At 51.1% G+C, this 23717-nt stretch overlaps 2 protein-coding genes across 10 annotated transcripts in view; one reads left to right on the top strand and one right to left on the bottom strand.

The window, feature by feature from the left end:
• SEZ6L2 (seizure related 6 homolog like 2) overlaps nt 1-16617 on the bottom strand; it is a 40602-nt gene extending 23985 nt beyond the window's left edge. For all 3 annotated transcript variants that reach the window (XM_060173042.1, XM_007536157.3, XM_007536158.3), the window contains exons 1-5: nt 16238-16617; nt 15290-15424; nt 14416-14715; nt 12636-12775; nt 11630-11831 (exon numbers count right to left, since the gene is read on the bottom strand). In XM_060173042.1, the coding sequence (XP_060029025.1) occupies nt 11630-11831; nt 12636-12775; nt 14416-14715; nt 15290-15424; nt 16238-16316 (856 nt within the window). In that variant the 5' untranslated portion in view covers nt 16317-16617. The remainder of the gene's footprint in view (nt 1-11629; nt 11832-12635; nt 12776-14415; nt 14716-15289; nt 15425-16237) is intronic.
• Nucleotides 16618-17324: 707 nt separating this feature from the next.
• Nucleotides 17325-23619, top strand: ASPHD1 (aspartate beta-hydroxylase domain containing 1). 7 transcript variants are annotated; one of them, XM_060173051.1, is made up of 4 exons: nt 17325-19074; nt 21483-21527; nt 22310-22423; nt 23366-23619. In XM_060173051.1, the coding sequence occupies exons 1-4, from the start codon at nt 18204-18206 to the stop codon at nt 23473-23475; spliced, it is 1140 nt and encodes a 379-aa protein (XP_060029034.1). In that variant the 5' UTR covers nt 17325-18203; the 3' UTR covers nt 23476-23619. The 7 variants fall into 7 exon arrangements, 6 of the variants coding, with proteins under 6 accessions (XP_060029034.1, XP_007536226.1, XP_060029036.1 ...); XR_009544994.1 differs by lacking the exons at nt 21483-21527; nt 23366-23619 and adding an exon at nt 21571-21672 and having other exon boundaries at nt 22310-22382; XM_007536164.3 differs by lacking the exon at nt 21483-21527.
• The last annotated feature ends 98 nt before the right edge of the window (nt 23620-23717 follow it).

Below are 23717 nucleotides of genomic sequence, written 5' to 3'. Positions count from 1 at the left end.
TCTCTACCCGTCTTCCCCTCCTCTCTCCATTTCTCTCTGTCCTATCCAAAATAATAATAAAAAAAGACTGTGTGACCCATCTTCCAGATGAAGAAACTGAGGAGCCAGGTTATTAGGTGACACCCCACCTCAATCAATCAAAGATAGAAACTGAGTGAGAGAAGGGTTGGAGAGATAGCATAGTGTTTCTGCAAAAAGACTCTCATGCCTGAGACTTAGAAGTCCCAGGTTCAGTCTCCCGCACCATCTTAAGCCAGAGTAGTGCTTTGGGAGAGGGAGAGGGAGAGGGAGAGGGAAGGAGAAAGAGAGGGAAGGGGAAGGATAGAGGAGGAAGGGGAGGGAGAGAGGGGGAGCGGAGAGACACCACAGCACCACTCCCCAGCCCATGAAGCTTCCACTCATGCATTGTGTGCTCTGTGTAGTGTTGAAGACTTGCACCCAGGTCTTTGAGAAATGGTAAAGAGCACACTCAGGGCCAAGTGGTGGCGCACCTGGTTGAGTGCATATGTTATCAAGCTCCTAGTCCCTACCTGCAGGGGGAAAGCTTTAAGAGTGGTAAAGCAGGGAGTCAGGCGGTAGCGCAGTGGATTAAGCTCACGTGGCGCAAAGCGCAAGGACCGGCATAAGGATCCCAGTTCGAGCCCCTGGCTCCCCACCTGCAGGGGAGTCGCTTCACAGGCGGTGAAGCAGGTCTGCAGGTGACTATCTTTCTCTCCCCCTTTCTGTCTCCCCTTCTCTCTCTCTGTTTCTCTGTCTTATCCAACAATGACGACATCAACAACAATAATAACTACAATAATAAAACAACAAGGACAACAAGAGGTAATAAATAAATATACATTAAAAAAAGAGGGTAAAGCAGGGAGTCGGGTGGTAGCGCAGCGGGTTAAGCACAGGCAAAGCACAAGAACCAGCGGAAGGATCCCGGTTTGAACCCCATGGCTCCCCACCTGCAGAGGAGTCACTTCACAAGCAGCGAAGCAGATCTGCAGATGTCTTTCTCTCCCACTCTCTGTCTTCCCCTCCTCTCTCCATTTCTCTCTGTCCTATCCAACAATGACGACAACAATAATAACTACAACAGTAAAAAAAAACAAGGGCAACAAAAGGGAATAAATTTTTTTTTAAAAAAAAGTGTGGTAAAGCATGGCTGCAGGTATCTCTCTATCTCTCTCCCTTTCTGTCTCCCTCTTCCTCTCGATTTATGGATGTTTCTATCCAATAAATAAATAAAGATTTTAAAAAAGAGTACACTCGTGGTCCGGGAGGTGGCACAGAGGATACAGCATTGGACTCTCAAGCATGAGGTCCTGAGTTCAATCCCCGGCAGCACATGTGCCAGAGTGATGTCTGGCTCTTTCTCTCTCCTCCTATGTTTCTCATAAATAAATAAAATCTTTAAAAAAAAAAAAAAAGAGTACACTCTACCATGTGAATTAATTTCCAGTCCACCCATAACATTTAAAAAACAATTTTAAGGTTCATTATTCTTGAAAAAGAAAGCCAGAGCATCACCCAGGCACATGTGCTACCAGAGATCAAACTCAGAACTTCACACATGAGTGTCCAATGCTTTATCCACTGTGCCACTGTCCCCACCCCGTGGCCACCACCCAGAGCATTTTCTCTCCTTCACACACAGACTTTCATCCACTCTAGCTTTTTAGCCTCAGCTTTCATCCAGTTGAGCTACAAGAAACTCCTTTAAGGCGGGCTGGGAATAGTGCAGTGGATAAGGCATTGAATGTTGAAGCATGAGGTCCTGAGTTTGATCCCCAACATCAGCAACTCCTGGAGTGATGCTCTGGTTTATTCTCCCCTCACTCCCTCTGGGGGCGGGGGCAGAGCACTGAGACCCCTGTAGGAAGTTTTGACCTAAGACTTGGTGTTTCCTACATGAGTAGCCTAGAGGAAGTGAAGTACTAGGGAAAGCTTTTCTGCACTTAAAGAACTAGAGTGTCCTCTCTTTTCTTACATGTGAATTGTGTGTACTCTCCTTTTTTTTGTCTCCAAGGTTATCGCTGGGGCTCCTACCTGCACTACGAATCCACTAATCCTGGTGGGCGTTTTTTTTTTTTCTCCTATTTTTTGGATAGGACAGTGAGAAATTGAGAGGGGGAGGGGAGGGTATAGAGGGGGTGAGAAACAAAACTGCAGACCTGTTTCATTGCTTGTGGAGTGCCCCACCTGCAGGTGGGGAGCTGGGGGCTCGAACCAGGATGCCTCCTAGGTTCCTTGCTTTCAGTACTATGTGTGCTTAATCCATTGCACCACCGCCCAGCCCCCCTCTCTTTAAAAATATCTGATTTTATTTATTATTATCATTTTAAAGTATTTATTTATGTATTTATTCCCTTTTGTTGCCCTTGTTGTTTTTATCATTGTTGTGGTTATTATTATTGTTGTTATTGATGTTGTTGTTGCCGAATAGGACAGAGAGAAATGGAGAGAGGAGGGGAAGACAGAGAGGGGGAGAGAAAGATAGACACCTGCAGACCTGCTTCACCGCTTGTGAAGTAACTCCCCTGCAGGTTTGGGAGCCGGGGGCTTGAACCGGGATCCTTCCGCCAGTCCTTGAATTTGGCGCTACATGTGCTTAACCTGCTGCACTACCGCCCAACTCTCCTGATTTTATTTTTAATGAGAGAGAGATACAGAGAGAAAGACCAGAGCACTGCTCAGCTCTGGCTTATTATGGGGCTGGAGAATGAACCTGGGACCTCAGAGCCTCAGGCATGAAAGTCTTTTTGCAGAACCTTATGCTGTCTCCCCAGTCCTCTGTGTTCTTTCTCATTCACAAGGCAGCTCAGAAGCTAGGGAAGATTGACACTTGTCCCTAGCAACAAAAGCTTGACCATCCACATTTCTGTTTTTCAGCTTTACCTGGTACAAATCGCTCTTACATTATTGCTTACATTTTTTTCATTTTTTTAGAGAGACATAAATGGAAAGAGGGTATATATATATATATATATAGAGAGAGAGAGAGAGAGAGAGAGAGAGACCCACACACACTTACAGCACTGCTTCATCACTTGTGAAGCCTCCCCCCTGCAGGTGAGAACCAGAGCCTGGGAGCTTGAATATGCTGATGTGTCCTCTACCAGAGGCACTACCACCTGACCCCCAGTTGTGCTTGTTTTTGAAAGCCTGAAATTCTTCTGGAATAAAACAAATACACAGAAAGTGCCTTGCCAGTAAATGATAACTTGATCCTGGTAAAATTCAGTGTCTCTTTCTGACACATAAGAGTTTACAAAGTGGACTTTATGGAGAAAGAGAACTGATTTATTTATTATTATTATTTATTATTTTAAAAGTATTTTATTTATGTATTTATTTCTATTTTTTAGAGAGATACAGAGAGAGAAAGACACAGTGAGAAATACCAGAGCACTGCTCATTGCAGGCTTATGATGGTGCGGAGCATTGAACCTGGGACTTCAGACCCTCAGGCATGAGAGTTTCTTTGCATAACCATTATGCTATCTACCTCCACCCTTATTATTGTTATTTTTACCAGAGGACTGCTCAGCTCTGGTTTATGGCAGTGCAGGGGATTAAACCTGGGACTTTGGAGCCTCACTGCTATTTTTCACTAGGGTGTTTTTTTTAAATATTTTATTTATTACAGAGAGACAGAGAGAAATTGAGAAGGGAGGGGGAAGACAGAATGGGCAAGAGACAGAGAGACACCTGCAGACCTGCTTCACCACTTGTGAAGCTTTCCCCCTGCAGGTGGGGACCAGGGGCTTGAACCTAGGTCCTTGTGCACTGTAATGTAAGGGCTTAACTAGGTGCGCCACCACCTGGCCCCTTCACTAGGGTTTTTTAAAAAATATTTATTTACTTACTTACTTTTTGTTGCCCTTGTTTTTATTGTTGCTGTAGTTATTATTATTGTTGTTGTTGATGATGTCATCATTGTTGGATAGGACAGAGAGAAATGGAGAGAGGATGGGAAGACAGAGAGGGGGAGAGAAAGACAGACACCTGCAGACCTGCTTCACCACCTGTGAAGCGACTCCCCTGCAGGTGAGGAGCTGGGGCTCGAACCGGGATCCTCACGCCAGTCCCTGCGCTTGGTGCCACGTGCGCTTAACCCACTGCACTACCACCCGACTCCCTTCACTAGGGTTTTCGTTGGGGCTTAGTACCTTCATGAGTCCACTGTTCCCAGCAGCCATTTTTGCTTTTGCTTTTTCTTTCTTTTTTGATAGAAAGTGAGAGACAGGGGAGTCGGACGGCAGCGCAGCAGGTTAAGCACAGGTGGCACAAAGCACAAGGACCACTGTAAGGATCCCGGTTCGAGCCCCCGGCTCCCCACCTGCAGAGGAGTCGCTTCACAAGTGGTGAAGCAGGTCTGCTGGTGTCTGTCTTTCTCTCCCCTTCTCTGTCTTCCCCTCCTCTCTCCATTTCTCTTTGTCCTATCCAGCAATGAGGACATCAATAACAACAACAATAATAACTACAACAATAAAAACAATAAGGGCAAAAAAAGAGAATAAATAAATAAATACTTTAAGAAAAAAAGAAAGTGAGAGACAGGGGGCCTGGCAATAGCACACCGCTTTACGTGCACATAGTACAAAATATAAGGCCCTGCTCAAGGTTTGAACCCCCAACTCCCCACCTGCAGGTAGGTTGATTCACAAATAATGAAGCAGGTCTGCAGGTGTCTCTCTGTCTCTCTCCCTCTGTCTCCCCCTCCTCCTTCTCCCCCTCTCAATTTCTCTCTGTCTTATCTAATAAAAAATGGAAAAGGGGGAGGGGGCTCCAGGAGCAGTGGATTCGTAGTGCAGGCACCAAGCCCCAGCAATAACCCTGGACCCAGCAATAACCCTGGAAGCAAAAAAAAAAAAAAAAAGACAGAGTAAGATAGAAGGGGGAGCTAGACAGAGATTTGCATGAGGTTTTTTTTGTTTGTTTGTTTTCCCCTTTACCAAAAGGATTATCTCTCAGGCTCAGTGCCAGCACTATGAATCCACTGCTCCTAGCGGCCATTTTTTCCCCTTTCTATTTCATTTGATAGAACAGAGAGAAATTGACAGGGGAAGGGAGACAGAGTGGGAGAGAAAGAGAGACACCTGCAGACCTGCTTCATTACTTATGAAGCTTCTCCAGATAAGCTATTTTTTATTTTATTTTATTTTTTATTTTTTCCATTTTGTTGCCATTGTTATTATTGTTGTTGTTGCTGTCGTTGTTGTTGGATAGGACAGAGAGAAATGGAGAGAGGAGGGGAAGACAGAGAGGAGGTGAGAAAGACAGACACCTGCAGACCTGCTTCACTGCTTATGAAGTGACTCCCCTGCAGGTGGGGAGTCGGGGGCTCGAACAGGGATCCTTACCCCAGTCCTTGTACTTTGTGCCACCTGCGCTTAACCCACCGTGCTACAGCCTGACTCCCCTCCATCTTTCTATCTGTCTGTCTGCCTGTCTGTCTATCTATCTATCTATCTATCATCTATCTCCCTCTCATCTCCAGGTTGACATTTCAGATAGAGACAGAGAGGCAGAGACTGACAGAGAGACATATGATAGAGAAACCACAGCACTGAAGTTTCCTTCAATAGGAACCTGAGTCATGGGAGCCGGATGGTGGAGTGCCCAGCTGAGCACACTCATGATGATGAATGGGGACCCAGGTTCGAGTCCCTGCTTCCCTCCTTCTCTCTCTTTGTGTCTTCTTCACTGTCTCTCACCCTCTATCAAAAAGAAAGAAAAAAAGTACAGCTATAGCAGAGCCGTGCAGTGACTGAGTCCTGGCAATAACCTTGGTGGATTGGAAAATAAAGGAGTGGGGTCATGCCGGTGGTGGTGCACCTGGTTGAGCACACGTTACAATGTGAAAGGATCTGGGTTCAAGACCCCGGTCCCCACCTGCTGGAGGAAAGTTTTGAGAGTGGTGAAGCAGAGCTGCAAATGTCTCTCTGTCTCTCTCCCTATCATCTCCTTCTCAGTTTCTGGCTGTCTCTATCCAATAAGCAAATACAAAACAAAACAAAACAAAAAAAAAACCACTGGGGTTGGTGAAAAATTCACCTGGTTGAGCATGTACTTTACCAGCTATAAGCCCAGCCACCACATGGGGCACCAGGGAAGCTGTGGTGTCTCTCCTCTCTATTGCTTCTCACTCAGAAATGGGGAGAAGTGGAAGGAGGAGAAGGAGGAGAGAGAAAGGAGAAAGAGGACAAGGAGAGAGAAAGAGGAGAAAGGGGAAGGAGAAGAGAGAGGAGGAGGAGGAAGAAGAGAAAGGAGGAAGAGGAGGAAGAAGAGTCCACCAAGATTATGCAAGCCTTGACTCTCAGAGAAACCCCGGGAGCCACAATTGATGGAGGCAGTAAGTTATGTGCAACAGAGCAGAGAGCACAGGGTTTGAGACCAACAGCCCTTAGTGCCCGTTCTAGCTTCCTGACTTATCAGCTGTGTGACTAGGTTCTGTCACTTGATGATAACCATCATGGCCCAGGAGGTGGTGCAGTGGATACTGAGCTGGATTCTCCAGTGAGAGGTCCCAAGTTCATGCCCCAGCATTGCATGTGCCAGGGTGATAATCTGGTGTCCTCTCTCTCTCTCTCTCTCTTCCTCTCTCTCTCCACCCCCAACCCCGCCTCTCTCTCTCTCCTCTGCTTTCTTTCTTTCCTTTTTTTTTTTACTATTATTTATTTATTTTTGTCTCCAGGGTTATTGCTGGGGCTTGGTGCTTGCAGTACAAATTCACTGCTCCTGGGGGCCATTTTTCCCATTGTGTTGCCCTTGCTGTTACCCTTGTTTTTGTTGTCATTATTATTATTGTTGTCATTGCTGTTGTTGCTGGATAGGACAGAGAGAAATGGAGAGAGGAGGGGAAGCCAGAGAGGGGGAGAGAAAGACAGACACCTGTGCACCTGCCTCACTGCCTGTGAAGCGACTCCCCTGCAGGTGGGGAGCTGGGAGCTCAAACCGGGATTCCGGTCCTTGCACTTTATTGTGCTTAACCTGCTGCGCTACCATCCGGGGGCCTACTTGTTTATTTATTATCGGACAAAGACAGAGAAATTGAAAGGAGGGGACTGGAGAGAGAGGGTGAGAGACAGAGAGACACCTGCAGCCCTGATTCACCAGTCGTGAAACTGCCCCCCTGCAGGTAGGGACCAGGGGCTTGAACTTAGGTCCTGGTGCACTTAGCCAGGTGCACCACTGCCTGGCCCCTCTTCTCTGCATTCTCATTAATAAATGAGTAAATCTTAAAAAAATAAAATAATGGGAGTTGGGCGATGGCGCAGTGGGTTAAGCCCACGCAGCGCGAAGTGCAAGGACCAGCAGAAGGATCCCGGTTTAAGCCCCCAGCTCCCCACCTGCAGGGGAGTTACTTCACAGGCGGTGAAGCAGGTCTGCAGGTGTCTGTCTTTCTCTCCCCCTCTCTGTCTTCCCCTCCTCTCTCCATTTCTCTCTGTCCTATCCAACAAAAATGACATCAATATCAACAACAATAATAACTACAACAATAAAACAACAAGGGCAACAAAAGGGAATAAATAAATAAATTTGTTAAAAAATAAAATAAAAACACTAGTAGGGGGTTGGGCAGTAGTGTACCGGGTTAAGCACACATAGTGCAAAGCGTGAGAATCCCATTTTGAGCCCCCCAGCTCCCCACCTGCAGGGGAGTCGCTTCACAAGTGGTAAAGCAGGTCTGCAGGTGTCTGTCTTCCTCTCTTCGTCTCTGTCTTTTCCCCTTCTCTCAATTTCTCTGTCCTATCTAACAACAGCAATAACAACAACAACAGAAAAATATGGCCACGGGAGTCTAGCGGTAGTGCAGTGGGTTAAGCTCAGGTGACACAAGCACAAGGACCAGTGTAAGGATCCCAGTTCGAGCCCCCGGCTCCCCACCTGCAGGGGCGTCACTTCACAAGCCGTGAAGCAGGTCTGCAGGAGTCTTTCTCTCCCCTTCTCTGTCTCCCCCTCCTCACTCCATTTCTCTCTGTCCTATCTAACAATGACGAGATCAATAATAACAACAATAATAACTACAACAATAAAACAAGGGCAACAAAAGGGAATAAATGAATAAATAAATATTTTTTAAAATACATTTAAAAATATGGCCACCAAGAGTAGTGGATTCGTAGTACAAGCACCTAGCTCCCGTAACAACCCTGGAAGCAAAACAAACAAACAAAAACCCTAATAATCCCCATCATTGAGATTGGACTTAACCACAGTGTTTTTGGTCACTCGCTGCCTCAGAAGTGCAGGTATAGGTGTGTTATATCTTTTCTCACTTGACAAGCCCTATTAAGAACCTTCTTCTTCTCCTTTTTTTTTTTTTTTTTTTTTAGTCAGAGCACTGCTCAGCTCTGGCTGATGGCGGTGTGGGAGATTGAACCTGAGACTTTGGAGCTTCAGGCATAAGAGTCTCTTTGCATATAACCATTATGCTATCTACTTCTGCCCTGAGGTTGGACTTAAACGAAAGAAAATGAACACTGGGAGCAGCTGGGACATAGTAAGCTGAGAAGATACTCATCGCTGGCCCCTGAGCGTCAGCCAATGAATGACAGGGAGTGGGGTTCAGTGACCTGTCTTGGACCCCAATCAGTCCCCAGCTAGCTGAGAAGCCCTTTATCCTTTGAACCTTTTTTTTCTCCCTCTCAGACATGGGGTTGGCAAATTACCACTAAACAAGGTGAAGGCTGGTGAGAGAGTTTTGGGATCTGGGAGGAGGGGAGAAGGAGCCTCTGACTGTTCGGAGAAGCTAAGAAGGCCATTCTGGGCCAGAGACCCAGTTTTAACGCAGATTGGAAAGGGCTTATAAATGCAACTTATAAACCTTGGTCCCAAAGGTGCCCGGAGATGCCACAAAGCAGGCAAGAGTGAGTGGAAAGGCCCTGCTTCCCCCAGTGCTCCACTTAGCCTAAAGAGCTCTATTTTCAGTGCCCCAGGGAAGTGCTTGTATAAAGGATCCCACGGGGAGACATAAGGTAAAGTCTCAGCCATGGGCCCTGAGCACTCAAGTCAGGTCCTTGCTGCCCAGCTCCCCCACACCTCTGATTGCATACTACATCCCCTCCCAGCTCACTAGTCTCTCCAAGAAGAGGCCTGATGCCAGGTACCACACTCTTGGACTCATGAGCACCAGGGGGCAGATCCCAAGCAGAAGCCCCTTGCCTCGCCGCCCCCCCCCACCCCCCCGCCCCGGGTGTGGCTGGGGACAGTGTGAGGAAGAAGCCACAAGGGATCTGGGTTCAGCTCGTGAGGTAACCTAGAGGGGACATTGGCCCAACAGACAGTCCCCTCACTGCTTCCAAGGAGCAGAGGCAAGGACTTCGGAGGTGGCAGCTGTGTCTAGAAATATGACAGGGTCCGGGGCCTTTGCCACAAACACAGAATCTGCTAGAGCACGTGCCTGCGCTGGTGGGCACAGTGCAGGATCATTCTAGGTCACAAATCTGTAGCTGTCACTGCCTGGCTTCTAACCCTTGAAAATCCCCCAGGCCTGCAAGAATCAGACAGCTACTCAGGCCCTTTCGATGTGAATCCTGCCTATCTCCCAGGGTGGCCCCTCTGTGCTTTGACTGTACGTGCAGCAACTGACTGACAGCTCTGAGCGCTCGCTAGGGCTCAGAGGCTATTTTAAGCACTGAAGATGTATTCACTCACTTGAGTATCTAATGCTTTCGTAAGGCAAGTAATATGAGTGCCACTCTTCAGATGAGCTGCAAGGCACAGAGAGGTTAAGGACCTCGGTGCTGCTCACACAGCGAGGGCAATTGTATCTTCCATATGTTGAATTGCTTCTACTCCCCAAGGGCTTTGGTGTGTGTGTGTGTTATTTTTATTTGAGAGAGAGAGAGAGAGAGAGAAGCACTGCTCAGCTCTGGTTTATGGTGGTGCTGGGGATTAAACCTGGGGCCTCAGCCTCAGGCATGAAAGTCATTTGCAGAGCCATTATGCCTTCTCCCCAGCCCCCTCCCAACCTTTTTAATTTATTTTTTTATTTTAATCTGTCCATGTAGACATCTGTCTTCTCTCAGTCACTCCCACCCTCCTGGCTAAGTCATACTTGGGTCTCAGCTTAGTCATCACCTGCTCCAAGGCCTTCTACTTAGAAGAAATTTAAGTCTTCTTAATATTTGATCGTTTTGTGTGTATTTTCTTTATTATGGATGTATGGGTCCTTGTTTTATCAATTTATAATCATCCTGATGCTGGGGTGGACACAATGGCTAAGGTGTTGGACTCTCAAGCTTGAGGTCCCAAGATCAAGCCCCAGCACTGCATATGACAGAGTGATGCTCTGGTTCTCTCTCCAATCAATGAATAAAATATTTTAATCACACACACACACACACACACACACACACACACCAGAGCACTGCTCAGCTCTGGTTTATGGTGGTGTTGGGGGTTGAATCTGGGACCTCAGAACCTCAGGCATGAAAGGTGCTCCAAAGTCAGATTACATCTGGCCAGTTCATTCCTTTCCTCAAGGCCAGGACGTACATTTGCTGAGTGGCCTGGGAGGTGGCATGATGACTAGAGTTTTAGACTTCAAAGCAGTTTGAACCCGAGTTTGAGTCCTGTGTTTGAGTGTATCAGAGTAATGCTCTGGTTCTCTCTTTCTCATATTAATAAATACGTTTTCACTAAAAAAATTTGTGGGGCTGGGTGGTGGCACACCTGGTTGAGTGCACATGTTACAATGCACAAGGACCCCGGTTCAAGCCCCCGGTCCCCACCTGCAGGGCTAAGCTTTGCAGGTGGTGAAGCAGGGCTGCAAGTGTCTCTCTGTCTTTCTCCCTCTCTATAACCCCCTTCCTCTAGATTTCTGGCTGCCTCTAGCCAATAAATAAATAAAGGCAATAACATTTTAAAAATTTTGTTAACGGGTCAGGGGTAGATAGTATAATGGTTATGCAAACAGACTTTCATGCTTGAGGCTCCATGGTCCCAGGTTCAAACCCCCACATCACCATAAGCCAGAGCTGAGCAGTGCTTTGGTAAAAAAGAAAAAAAAATTGTTAATGTGGGGTCAGATGGCGATACATCTGATTGAGTGCACATGTTATAATGAGCAAGGACCCAGGTTCAAGCCTCAGGTCCCCACCTGCAGGGGGAAAGTTTCATGAGTGGTAAAGCAGAGCTATAGTTTTCTCTCTGTCTCTCTCCCTGTCACCCACTTCCTTCTCGATGTCTGACTGTGTCTATCCAATAAATAAATAAAGATAATAAAAACATTAAAAAGTTTTGTTGATATGGTCCGGGAGGTGGCACTGGACTCTTAAGCGTGAGATCTTAAATTTAATCCCTGCCAGCACATGTACCAGAGTGAGGTCTAGTTCTTTCTCTCCCTCTCTCTCCTCCTTCCTTCTTCATGAATAAATAAATAAACAAAATCTTTAATTTTGTTTTAGTTTTTGTTGATTAAGTGGAGGAACGGCCACTTTGTGAGGTGCACACCCAGACACAGGACTATAGTGGTGGGGGGTGTGCACGTGGGTCCCCTCTGAGGGTTATGCTCCCCAAGGTCCTGCCAGGACAGACAGCCCCCATCTCAACCCAAGCTTGGAAGGCTTCTGGAGTTGTCCCCTGCGGCCCACACAGCCCCAGCCCCTCCACCAGCACCCTGACTCCTCCTCACCCTGATAATGAATCCTGAAGCCGCTACCCCGGGGTGCCCGTTGGCTCTGGAAATGCAGGAGCAGCCTGTTGGTGGGGCTGCGGAGGACCTGCCCCTCTCCCAGCATGGAGGAGTTGGCTAGGAGTCGGGGGGCCAGGCCTGGGGACCCCCCACCAGCCAGCACCAGGAGCTCCTCCTCCCGAGACAAGTTCAGCGTCAGCACCTAAAGAAGCCACAGCTAGGGTAAGTCAGCCAGTGGGGGTGACCCCGACCCCCCCCCCCCGCCTTTCCCTGCAAGCACAGAGCACTGGGGGAGTCTCTGAACTCATCTGAGGGCAAGTCCTTTAGAGTAAAAAAATAGCCACTTCTGCCCCCACCTTGTGTCCCGTCAACCCGGCCAACTACAGGAGGGAAACTTCACAAGCAGTGAAGCAGCCTGCAGGTGTCTGTCTTTCTCCTTTATTTACTTTTCTTTTTTTTTGCCCCACAGTTATCTTTGGGGTTCTGTCCCAGAACTACAAATCCACTGTTCCCAGCGGCCATTTTTTTCCTTTTTCTTTCTTTCTTTCTTTTTTTTTTGTTTGTTTGTTTTGTTTCTACTTTATTTAATAGGACAGATAGAAATTGAGAAAGGAGGGGGAGATAGAGAGGGAAAGAAAGAGAGATACTTGCAGATCTGCTTCCTCCCTGCAGGCCGGGATGCGGTGGAGGGGAAGGTGAAGGGGGGTCAAACCCAGACCCTTGAGCATGGTAATTTGCACACTCAACTGGGTGTGCCAGCCTCCCAGCCCCCTCTATCTCCTTCCTCTCAGTTTCTCTCTGTTCTAGCAAATAAAATAGAAAGGAAGGAAGGAAGGAAGGAAGGAAGGAAGGAAGGAAGGAAGGAAGGAAAGAGGGAAAGTGGCCTCCAGAAGCAGTGTGTGGGAGGAGTAGAGGGGTAGGTGCTCTAGGTTGCCGGTCATACCGCACCCACCCAGGGACCCCTGGGAAGGGCTGGAGGAGTCCCCGGCCAGCAGAGATGGGTCACCTGGATCTCGATGCCATAGCCGGGGTAGACGTGGATGCTATACGTGCAGTCCAGGAGCCCCAAGGTGCGGCTGGCGGTGCTCCCCACATCTGGAGACTCCACATGCCCTTCGCCCTCAGAGATGTTGTTATTACACAGCACTGCAGGAACAGACGCTGAGCTGACACTCCCGGTGTCCTCGCCCTCCCAGACAAGCGGCCCTGAGGGTACTCCTCTGCCACCTCCCTTGAACCCCTCATCATCTTGACCCGGTGCTCCTTCTCCTTCTGGTGCCCAGAACTCCCTCCCACAACTGTTATGTAGACAAAAACACTGGGACCAACACCTGGCAGGTAGAAAGGGTGTGTAAGTAGGGGCCAGGCAGTGGCACACCCAGTAGAGTGCACATGTTGACATTTACCACTACCTGAGTTCAAGTTCCTGACTCCCACCTGCAGGGGTGAAGCAGTGCTGCAGATGTCTCTCTTTTTCTGTGTCTCTCTCAGAATAAAAAAAAAAAAAGAAAGAAAAGGAGGGGGGAGGGAGCTGAAGGTGTCACAATGGATAAAGCATTGCACAACCAAGGGGTCAAGTTCTGACATTGAATATGCCAGATTGGTGCTCTGGTCCACTCTCTCATAAATGCATAGAAAGAGAGAAAGAGGGCTGAGGAGACAGCATAGTGGTTATGCAAAAAGGCATTCATGGGGCTGGGTAGTGGTGCACCTGGCTGAGTTCACATTACAATGCACAAGGACTCAGGTTTGAGCCCCCAGTCCCCACCTGCAGGGGGAAAGTTTTACAAGTGGTGAAGCAGTGCTGCAGGTGTCTCTGTCTTTCTCCCTCTCTACCTCCCCCTTCCCTCTCTCAATTTTGGCTATCTCTATCCAGTAAATAAATAAATACAGCAAAAAAAATTTTAATTACAAAAAGGCATCCCAGGTTCAATCCCCAGTACTTTTATAAGTCAAAAATAAGCAGTGCTCTGGTAAAAAGGAAAGAGGGGGAGAAATAAAGAAAGAAAGGTGGAATCAGGCAGGGGCACACATGATTGAGTGCACAACTTACAATGCACAAGGACCTGGGTTCAAGCCCCTGGTCCCCACCTGCAGGGGGAAGCTTTGTGAGCAGTGAAGCAGTGCTGCAGGTGTGTCTCTCTCCTCTATCTCCCTCTTCCCTATCGATTTCTCTCTGTCTCTATTCAATAAATGAATAAGTAAAATATTTTTTTTAAAAAAGAAAAGACGGAAGCAAAGAACATAGAAAGAAACGGATTTGAAGGCTGGGGGAGGGAGTCGGATGGTAGCGCAGCGGGTTAAGTGCAGGTGGCGCAAAGTGCAAGGACTGGCATAGAGTCCCCGGCTCCCCACCTGTAGGGGAGTCACTTCACAAGAGGTGAAGCAGGTCTGCAGCTGTCTATCTTTCTCATTTTTATCTCCCCTTCTCTGTCTTCCCCTCCTCTCTCCACTTCTCTCTATCCTATCCAACAACGTCGACATCAATAACAGCAATAATAATAACTACAACACTAAAACAAGGGCAACAAAAGGGAATAAATAAAAATTAAAAAAAAAAAAGTAAAAAGGGCTGGGGGATAGCATAACGGTGATACAAAAGAGATTCATGCCTGCGGTTCAGAGGTCCCAGGTTCAATCCCTAGGACCACCATAAACCAGAGCTGAGCAGTGGGGGGAGGACCGGGGGTACGAAAGGTCCCCTCTGTTCCCAGACCCTCGTCCCCACCCCCACTCCCGCCCCCGCCTTCCTCTGTCCTAACTCCAGGCCTTTCCAACGGCCTCACCTGGGCTGGTCACCGTGGTGGTGACAGTGGTCGTGGTGATGATTGTGGTGGTGGTCTCCTCCTCTCCACCCTCAGATCCCAGGGGCGGGCCGGGGGAGGCGGGCCCAGGAAGGGGCGTGGCTGTAGTCCCTGGGGGCGGGGTCAGCAGCTCCGGGGCGGTGGGGCCGGCCCCCCTGTCCCCCTTAGGAGTGACGGCGGTGGTCAGAGGCCCTGTCCCTGGCTCGGTGGCCCGCGGCAGGGAGGGCGCTGCAAGAGTCTGGCCGGCTGGAGGGGTGGCAAGTGTAGGGTCCGGATCGGGTCCTGGGACAGAGCGTGTGAATTCAGAGCGCAGGAGGGGTGAACTGGGTGTGTATGGGAGGGAAGAAGGCGGCGTGTGGCGGGGAAGGATTTCCTACTAAACCCCAAACCACCCCTACAAGGTGCAAGTCCCCACTCTCTTCCCAACCCAAACCCTACAGCTCCTACCAAGGCTTCCATAGCCTGCCCCCCCACCTCTAAGACTCCCCCCTTTCCCCTCCCCCTGCTGGCTTCTTTTCTGTCAGCCTTCCCACTCAAAGCTAGGTTCCTCTGCTGGGTGACCCTTTCTCTGTCCTCTCTCTGAAACTCTTCGTCTCTTTAATAGTCTTCCTGCTTCTGGATTTGAGTCTCTGTATCTCCTGTCACCTCTCTCCTACTGTTTTTCTGATTCAGGATCTCTGAGTTTCTTCCATCTGTCTTCCTCTCTGTTAAGTCTGCTACTGTCTCTTAATCATTCTGTCTCTGTCTCTGGTTCTCTGGACTCACTGTCTCCAGCTTCCTCTGAATATCACTAGCTGGATCTCCCATCACCCCAAGTTAATGCCCCCTCCCCCAACACACACTCTGGGGGCCTCACCAGGTAGGTAGCCCATTTCGGGGCCCCTCCTCAGCAGGGCCCCGTGCAGCAGCTCAGCCAAGGCCTCGGAGGCCAGGGTGGGGGTCTCACTGCCAGGCTCCAGCAGCGCCTCCTCGTCCTCCTTCAGGGGTAGACCTAGGGGGTGAAGCTGTGTGAGCCCCGCCACGGCTCCCCTTTCTTCCTTCTCCAGAAAGATCTTTGCCAGAGCTCTCCCTCCCTCCTTAGTCATCTGGGCTTATGGGGCTCCAAGAGGATCCAGGTTGGGGTGGGAGCCTGGAAGAGGGGCTCCCGGGGGGCTTTCACCCTCCTCCACCTTCCTCTCCCTCCTCTGCACAAGGCTGTGAGGGCCTGCAGTGAGCTCTCGGCCTCTTAGGCACCTCGGACAGCGCCAGGCGGGCAGAGGAGGGGTCGCCAGCGCTCTGGCTCTGCGGAGGGTCTGGCTTCCGCAGTAGCCAGCTCTCTTCCCGGGTCGCTGTCTCTGCAGTGTGGGCCTCTCTCCTCTCTACCCCTTTCTCTGGAGTCTGGCTGTGGGTCAGTGTGTGTGTGTGTGGGGGGGGGTGAATAGCCTCTCCGATGCCTTCCTTTCATCTGCCTTTGTCCATTTGCCCAAGAGCACTGGTGTGTGCAGTGCCTGGCGTCTCTCCCAGCATCTCCCTCTCCCACCCAGGTACCCCATGTGCCGGCACCGCCTCCGCAGACAACCCCCCAATTACCCCAGCCCTCCTTCCTGGATTTAATGCTTGGAACGCTGCGACAAGTGTCCCCCCTTGTTTATTTCTTCTCCTCAATAGCAGGGGTCGAGGGGCTCCAGGTCCCAGACTTGCTCCTTCCCAGCGGCTGTGTTTCCCCTCCCCAACCTCCCGGAAGGCCAGGATGTTCCGAGAAAGAAGGGTCGAGGACCCCGCTGGGGACCTTTCAGGGCCGACCCCCACGCTCCCATATCCTTACCCTTAACCAAGGGACAGCTCAGCAGAATCAGGAACAGCAGCTGGGGAGGCGGCGGGCGCTGGGCCTTGGGAGTCCCCATGGCGATTTCTGTCCTCTGCGCCTTTCCTAAATAAACTGGCTGTCACCTCCCCTTCGTCTCCTTTTATCTTTTCCTTTGATTCCCCCCCCCCCCGCTTCCTGCTGGCAGCTAACAAGAAGGATGATTTCTCTCTGCCTCTCTCTGCCTCCTGGGATGGATGGAGCAGAATTGGGCTGCGGGGGGTGGCTAGAAATCCAACCCCTGTTGCCCAGTCTCGTCCGTCCTCAGCTCCGGGTCTCTGGGAGAGGGGGCGCGGCTCCTGCTTCAGGGGGTGGGGCTGGGAGGGCCCAAGGAGCCGGGTCGTCTGGGTTACCCTCGTAGTCCGTCGTCAGTGTCTGAGCTGACTGGATCCCGACCTTGGAGAAGGGGATAAGCCAAATAGCTTCCGGGGGGGTCTGGGGTGGAGTCCAGGATCATCGGTAGGGTCCCCGCGGAGCTGGCGCGTGGGGCTTGGCGGGGTGGGGAGAAGAGGGGAGGAGGGTTTGCAGAATCTGGAGAACCTAAGCTTGGGCACTGGGACTGCGGGAAGGAGAAGCTAAGAAAGGTGTCGAGCCCACGTCAGATCCTGGGGACGAGCGAAGGGAGGGGCCTGGGATTTATTTAGGGGTGGGGGCAGGGGAGAGGGGGGAGGAAGTGCAGATAGAGTGGGGAGGTACCATCTGAGACAGGACCGTAATCCTCACTCCCGCGGCCCCTAGGGGAAGCAGAGGAAACTCGGGTTCCGTTGTAACCGCGCGGCCCTGTCCTCCGCCCCCCTCATTCCAGCACTTCTGGAATCTGCACCACCTCTTCCCAGGGTGCGGCCCGCCTCGCCCCCCAGCGCCAGACTCCTCCGCTCTGGGCCTCCCTGGTTCACCGAAGCGCCTGTGACTCTCCTCTCCAGGAGAACGGCAAGTCTCAGCGTTTGCGAGAAGCCCGAGGGGTGGCGGGGCGGGGACGTAGGGGGAGGACAACCCCCCTTATGATAGATGCGGTACCCCACCCGCGTCTTTATTCTCCGCCCGCTCGGCGCCAGCGAGCTATCTTTTCAGCACCCGCGGGCGGACAGCTCCAGGTCCCGCCCCCGAGCCGCGATGATTGGTCGATGTTGTCCCCGCCCCGCCTCTCCGGGCCGTTCGGCGCGCCCGCAGTGGTCGAGCGCCCGGGGCCCCCGCCCACCTGTCCTCGGCCCCGCCCCACCCCAGGCCCCGCCCCCTTTTCGCATTGCAGGGCGGCCGGAGGTTGGCACCGTGCCCTCTGCGCCCCACGTGGCACGGGGTCCGAGCCGGGGGGAGAGGAGACGAAACCGCAGATGACTCCCCCTCCTCTCCCCTCCCTTCCCCTCCCTGGAAGCTGCGGCCGCTACTGGAGGGGGCGGGGTGGGGAGCTCAGCCAGGAGAGCTGTGGGGAGGGGTGACGTCAGGGTGAGTGGGAGCCAAAGAAGGGGCGTGTGGGAGAGAAGGAACAAGAAAGAGGGAGCGAGAGAGAGAGCGAGCGATAGAGAAGAGAGAGAGAGAGAGAGGCAGGACCCGCAGGTCGGGTCGAGTGAGAAGCCAGGGTGGGAAGAGAGGAGGAGGGAGGAGGCAGAAGGGAGGACAGAAACCGCAGCAGAGGACAGCCAGTTGGGAGTTCCAGGGCTGCAGGGCCAGGTGGGGTAGGAGCTGCTGTCCGGGAAAGCTGGGATTGGGGGGTGTCGGGGGAGGAAGAGGAGGAGAAAAGAGGGCTGAAGAGGAGAGGAAGGGGTGGGGGGAGACAGAACTGCCAGTTTTTTGTTTGTTTTGTTTTTTGCGGGGGTGTGCAAGGAGAGGAGTGCTGGAAGAAGGGAGGTGAGAGGGAGCTGAGAGGAAAGAGGGGTAGGGGGTGAGGCACCAGGTACCAGGTGCAAGAGGAGGAGAATCAGGAGTGGGCATGTGGTCAGGAAACAGCTTAGAGGGGTGCCCAGCAACAGCCATGGAAGGGACCAGTGGAGAAATAGGGGAGCAGGGGAGCTGGGGTCTGGAAGATGGCCCCAGCCTCCTGGCAAGAGCCTCCTTGCCCACCTGGCCGCTGCCTCTGGCCTCCTCGGCCCTCACTCTGCTCCTAGGAGCCCTCACTTCTCTCTTCCTCTGGTACTGCTATCGCCTAGGCTCCCAAGACATGCAGGCCTTGGGGGCTGGGAGACAAGTTGGGGGTGTTGGTGGCGGGCCTGGAGGGTGCTCTGAGGCTGGCAGGTCAAGCCTGGGGAGCTCCGGGGAGCTTGGGGAAGAACCCAGCACAGAAGGCCTAGTAAGCCGCCGCCTTCGGGCCTATGCCAGGCGCTACTCCTGGGCAGGGATGGGGAGGGTGAGGCGGGCAGCTCAGGGTGGCCCCAGCCCTGCGGGAGGCTTTGGGGTCCTGGGCATCCAGCGTCCAGGCCTGCTTTTCCTGCCAGACTTGCCATCGGCCCCCTTCGTGCCCCGGGATGCCCAGCGGCACGATGTGGAGCTCTTGGAAAGCAGCTTCCCTGCCATTCTGCGGGACTTTGGGGCTGTGAGCTGGGACTTCTCAGGGACAACCCCTCCGCCTAGGGGCTGGTCCCCACCCCTGGTGCCTGGGTGCTACCAGCTCCTGCTGTACCAGGCTGGCCGGTGCCAACCCAGCAACTGCCGCCGGTGCCCTGGAGCTTATCGGGCACTGAGGGGGCTGCGGAGCTTCATGAGCGCCAATACCTTTGGCAATGCTGGCTTTTCCGTCCTTCTGCCTGGGGCCCGGCTTGAGAGCCGCTGTGGGCCCACCAATGCCAGGGTCAGATGCCATTTGGGTAAGTAGATGCTCCCTCCAGGATTTCATGTTTTCCCCTCTAGGCTCTTGGTCACCATAGCCTCTACACTGTGGTTCCTATATATTCCCTTTTGTTGCCCTTGTTGTTTTATTGTTGTAGTTATTGCTGTTGTTGTTCGATAGACAGAGAGAAATGGAGAGAGGAGGGGAAGACAGAGAGGGGGCAGAAAGACAGACACCTGCAGACCTGTTTCACTGCCTGTGAAGCGACTCCCTTGCTGGTGGGGAGCCAGGGGCTCAAACCAGGATCCTTACGCGGGTCCTTGCGCTTTGCGCCACCTGTGCTTAACCCGTTGTACCGCCACCTGACTCCCTACACTGTGGTTCTGATCATGCCTCCTCCCAGAAGTTTTCCATGACTCTCTGCTGTCCACAGAAACTGTTCCTTTTTTTAAATATGTATTTTTTTCTTCAAAAAATTATCTTTATTGGATAGAGACAGCCAGAAATTGAGAGGGGAGGAGACAGAGGGGGAAAGAGACAGACAGACATTTCTGCAGACCTGCTTCACTACTCACAAAGCTTTTCCACGGCAGGTGGGGACCGGGGGCTTGAACCTGGGTTCTCACAGAGGCATTTCCTGAGCTTCAGTTATCCCAAAACCATATCTATAACCTTTGTTTTCTCCTTCCTTTTCCTTTCTTTTTGAGACAGAGAAGGCAGAGAGACAGAGAGAAAGGTGGAAGAGATCACAGCACCAGAGATTCCTTCGGTGTGGTGGGTCGGGCAGTCTTGAACTTGGGTCACGCACATGGCAAAGCAGCGCACTATCCAATTGAGCTATTTTGCTGGCCTCCCATAACCTTTATCAGTCTTTTACTACCTGCACTGCTTCTTCATATCAACCCCCCACACACACCTTTTTGTTGTTTTTGTTTTTGTTTTTGCCTCCAGGGTTATCGCTGGCTCCGTGCCTGCACTATGCATCCACTGCTCTCCTGGAGGCCATTTTTTTCCCTTTTGTTGCCCTTGTTGGTCATCGCTGTCATTGTTATTGCTGTCATCGTTGTTGGATAGGATAGAGAGAAATGGAGAGAGGAGGGGAAGACAGAGAGGGGGGAGAGAAAGACAGACACCTGCAGACCTGCTTCACCGCCCATGAAGTGACCCCCCCTGCAGGTGGGGAGCTGGGGGCTCAAACCGGGATCCTTACGCCGTTGCTTGTGCTTCGCGCCATGTGCGCTTAACCTGCTGTGCTACCACCCGACCCCAGGTTTTTGCTTTTTAAAAAGGGACCATTATAGTACAGTGGAAACCAGTGTCCTTTGCACTGAACAGAAAGTACTCATAAGACAAATTTACGCTTAGGGGAAAAAAGAAAAAACTAGCTGCAACTGGGGGATCATTCACCCAGTACAGCATATACCTTACCATGTGCAAGACCTTAGGTTTGAGCACTAGCACCACATGGGAGGATCGTGTACAGCACTGGGGGAGCTCATGGGTGGTGGAGGGCTGATCTGGTGTCTCTCCTATTTCTCTCTGCCCTTTCTTCTGAGTTTTTTTGTTTGCTTGTTTGTTTGTTTTAAATACTTTATTTTATTTTTGAGAGAGATGCAGAGAGAGAAAAACACCAGAGCACTGCTCAGCTCTGGCTTATGGTGGTGCAGGGGGTTGAACCTGGGACTTTGGAGCCTCAGGTATGAGTCTCTTTGCATAACCAGTATACTATCTACCCTCACCCCCCCTTTTTTTTTAATTGGGTCTAGAAGGCTACTTGTGGTATCTCACATGTGTGACACCTTGAGTTCATTCTCTAACACCACACTGGAATATATTTTTGATTCCCGGGACTGGGAAATAATTCATTCAGTGGGTTGAGGAATACTTCACCATGGCCAAGGTCCCGGCATTGGGAGAGCTCCATACGTGATAGAGCAGTACATGGGTGTCTCTCCTCTCCCTACTTTCATTCTTTCTTTCACCAGAGCACTGCTCAGCTCTGGCTTATGGTGGTGCTAGGGACTGAACCTGGGAACTTAGAGCCTCAGGCATGAAAGTTTTTATTTTATTTATTAATGAGAGGAATAGGAGAGAAAGAACCAGACATCACTCTGACACATGTGCTGCTGGGGGTTGAAATCAGGACCTCATGCTTGAGAGTCCAACACTTTATCTACTGCACCACTTCAAGTCTTTTTTGCATAACTATTATGCTGTCTCCCCAGCCCTCTCCCCTCCTTCCCTCTTAAAATGAAAGAAGAAAAAAAAAAAAAACCATTCTAGCTAAATGCCCTGGTCCCTGATACCTGAACACTCCACTAGAAGCAGTGGCAAGGCACAGCTGGTTGAGTATACATGTTAACATGCTCAAGGACCTGGGTTCAAGTTTGTGATTACTACTTTTGCCATGACCTTGTTTTACCCAGTCATCTCCTGCCCTCCCAGATGGACACCTGCTCCACTTGGAAGCAGACTGGCCTCAAGCTCAAGGTCAGTCCCTGTGTCTCACCTCCCACCTGTCCCCGTGCTCCAGGCCTTCTGCCGGATCCTGGCAGATGAGTGAACAGGCTACACTGTTAACCTCTGATGTCTTTCTCCTTGGCCACCTTCTGGAAAACTCCAGCTTAGTCTTCAGGTCTCCAGCTTTCAAGAGCTCAGTCTCCTCCAGGGCATCTTCCTCTTCCCCTTCATCTGAGTCGACTGCTCACAGCATTCTACTGTGTAGTCCTTGGACAGCACGGAGTTATTATTATTTTTTATAATTATTACTATTTTTTGCCTCCAGCATTATCACTGGGGCTCAGTGCTGGCAATATGAGTCCACTGCTCCTGGTGGCCTTTTTTCTTCTCCCTACTCTCCCCCCTTTTATTCAATAATATAGAGAGAAACTTGAGTGGGGAGGGGAGATAGGGAGGGAGAGAAAAAGATAGAACACTTGTTTTGTGAAGTGTCCTGCTGCAGGTGGGGAGCAAGGGCTCAAACCCAGATCCTTGCGTACTAGTACTATGTGCACTTAACCAGATGCACCACTGCCTGGCCCCCTGGAGTTATTATTTTTACCTTCTGGGAAGAAAAAAAAAAAAAGCCTGGCATATCTTAGGTTCTTGAGAAGTCCAGGAGATGCCACTTCCTCCAGGAAGCCTTCCTCTCTTTCTGCAACAGAACAGACTATGCTTGGCATCGCATGTCCCCACCTCCTTGTGCTTCTTCCATCTGGGACTGCACTGTGATTGTGTGTGAGGTGTTTGGACGCACTGATCTCTTTCCACAGGCCTGAAGATCCCCCCTGGCTGTGAGCTGGTGGTCGGAGGTGAGCCCCAGTGCTGGGCTGAGGGACATTGTCTGCTTGTAGATGATTCCTTCCTGCACACAGTGGCTCACAATGGTAACGGTGACCCCATTCTGCTAAAGGGGACAAGGAGCTTTAGGGTGGAGGGGGCACACTAAAGGGCTTCCTGGGCTTTCAGATTATTTTACAGATTACTATCCTGCCCTGGCTTGTGGTGGCTGCTAGTCAATGCATCTGGGGGCCTTGGTGCCTTCAGCACGAAAGTCTTTTTTGCAAAAACTATTATGCCATCTCCCCAGCCCTTTTAAGATTTGTTAATCAGAGATATTGAGAGAACCTGGGGCCGGGTGGTGGCACACCTGGTTAAGCACACGTTACAATGTGCAAGGACCCGGGTTCGAGGCCCCCCCCCTCCATCCCCACTTGCAGAAGGGAAGCTTTGCAAGTGGTGAAGCAGTGTTGCAAGTGTCTCTCTCGCTATCACTCCCTCCCCTCTTGATTTCTGGCTGTCTCTATCCAATAAAGATTTTAAAAAATTTAAAAAGGAATTAAAAAGAGAGAGAGAACCAGAGCATCACTCTTGGCATGTGAGACAGTGGGAGTTGAACTTGGGGCCTTGTACTTGAAAGTCCCTGAGGGCTTCCTCTCTAAACACCACCACTTCCAGCTACAAGACCAGGAAACAAGTCACACACTTCTCCAGTCATCCGTGAAAGGGGGTAACTGTATCCGGTCACCACAAGGACGGAATAAGCTAATGCTGGTGCACAGCGAAGACGCTGGGCGTCCACTGGGCTTCTGTCCTATCTCTAGCTCTTAATACCCTCAGCAAGTGACACGACCTCACTGCACCCCAGTTACTGTGAATACAATGGGGATAGTCATAGTACTAACTAGTAAGAGTTACTATAGGTAATGGGTGAGAGCAGAGCCTGGCATTTCTTTATAAAGTGTTTGCTTGTATGAGTATTTGATGAAACTTCTGGGACATGAGCACTTAGTCAACTGCTCTCTAATCTCCACTCTCGTCTGCCCCAGGCTCCCCAGAAGATGGGCCCCGAGTGGTCTTCATCGTCGACCTTTGGCACCCCAACGTTGCTGGGGCCGAGCGCCAGGCCCTTGACTATGTCTTCGCACCAGACCCTTGAAGGACAGTGCTCCTGTCTGGGCATTTGGGCTGGAGAGACACAGCACTCAGGGACAGCTTGAGTGGGAGCGGGGACCTGCTCTCCACGGCTGGGGTGGAGGGTGGGAGCTGGCCACCCGTGCAATACAGCTTGGAAACCTCTAAACACTGCTGTCTTTCTTCCCGCTACCAGTCAAGAGGACAGGCTGTGGCAGGGGCGATTGTCTTCTTATCTGCTGCTGCTGGGGCTTCGCTACTCCAAGT

The sequence above is a fragment of the Erinaceus europaeus genome, chromosome 15, assembly GCF_950295315.1.
Source record: "Erinaceus europaeus chromosome 15, mEriEur2.1, whole genome shotgun sequence".
NCBI lineage: Eukaryota > Metazoa > Chordata > Mammalia > Eulipotyphla > Erinaceidae > Erinaceus > Erinaceus europaeus.
This window is presented reverse-complemented; position numbering and strand designations above follow the sequence as displayed.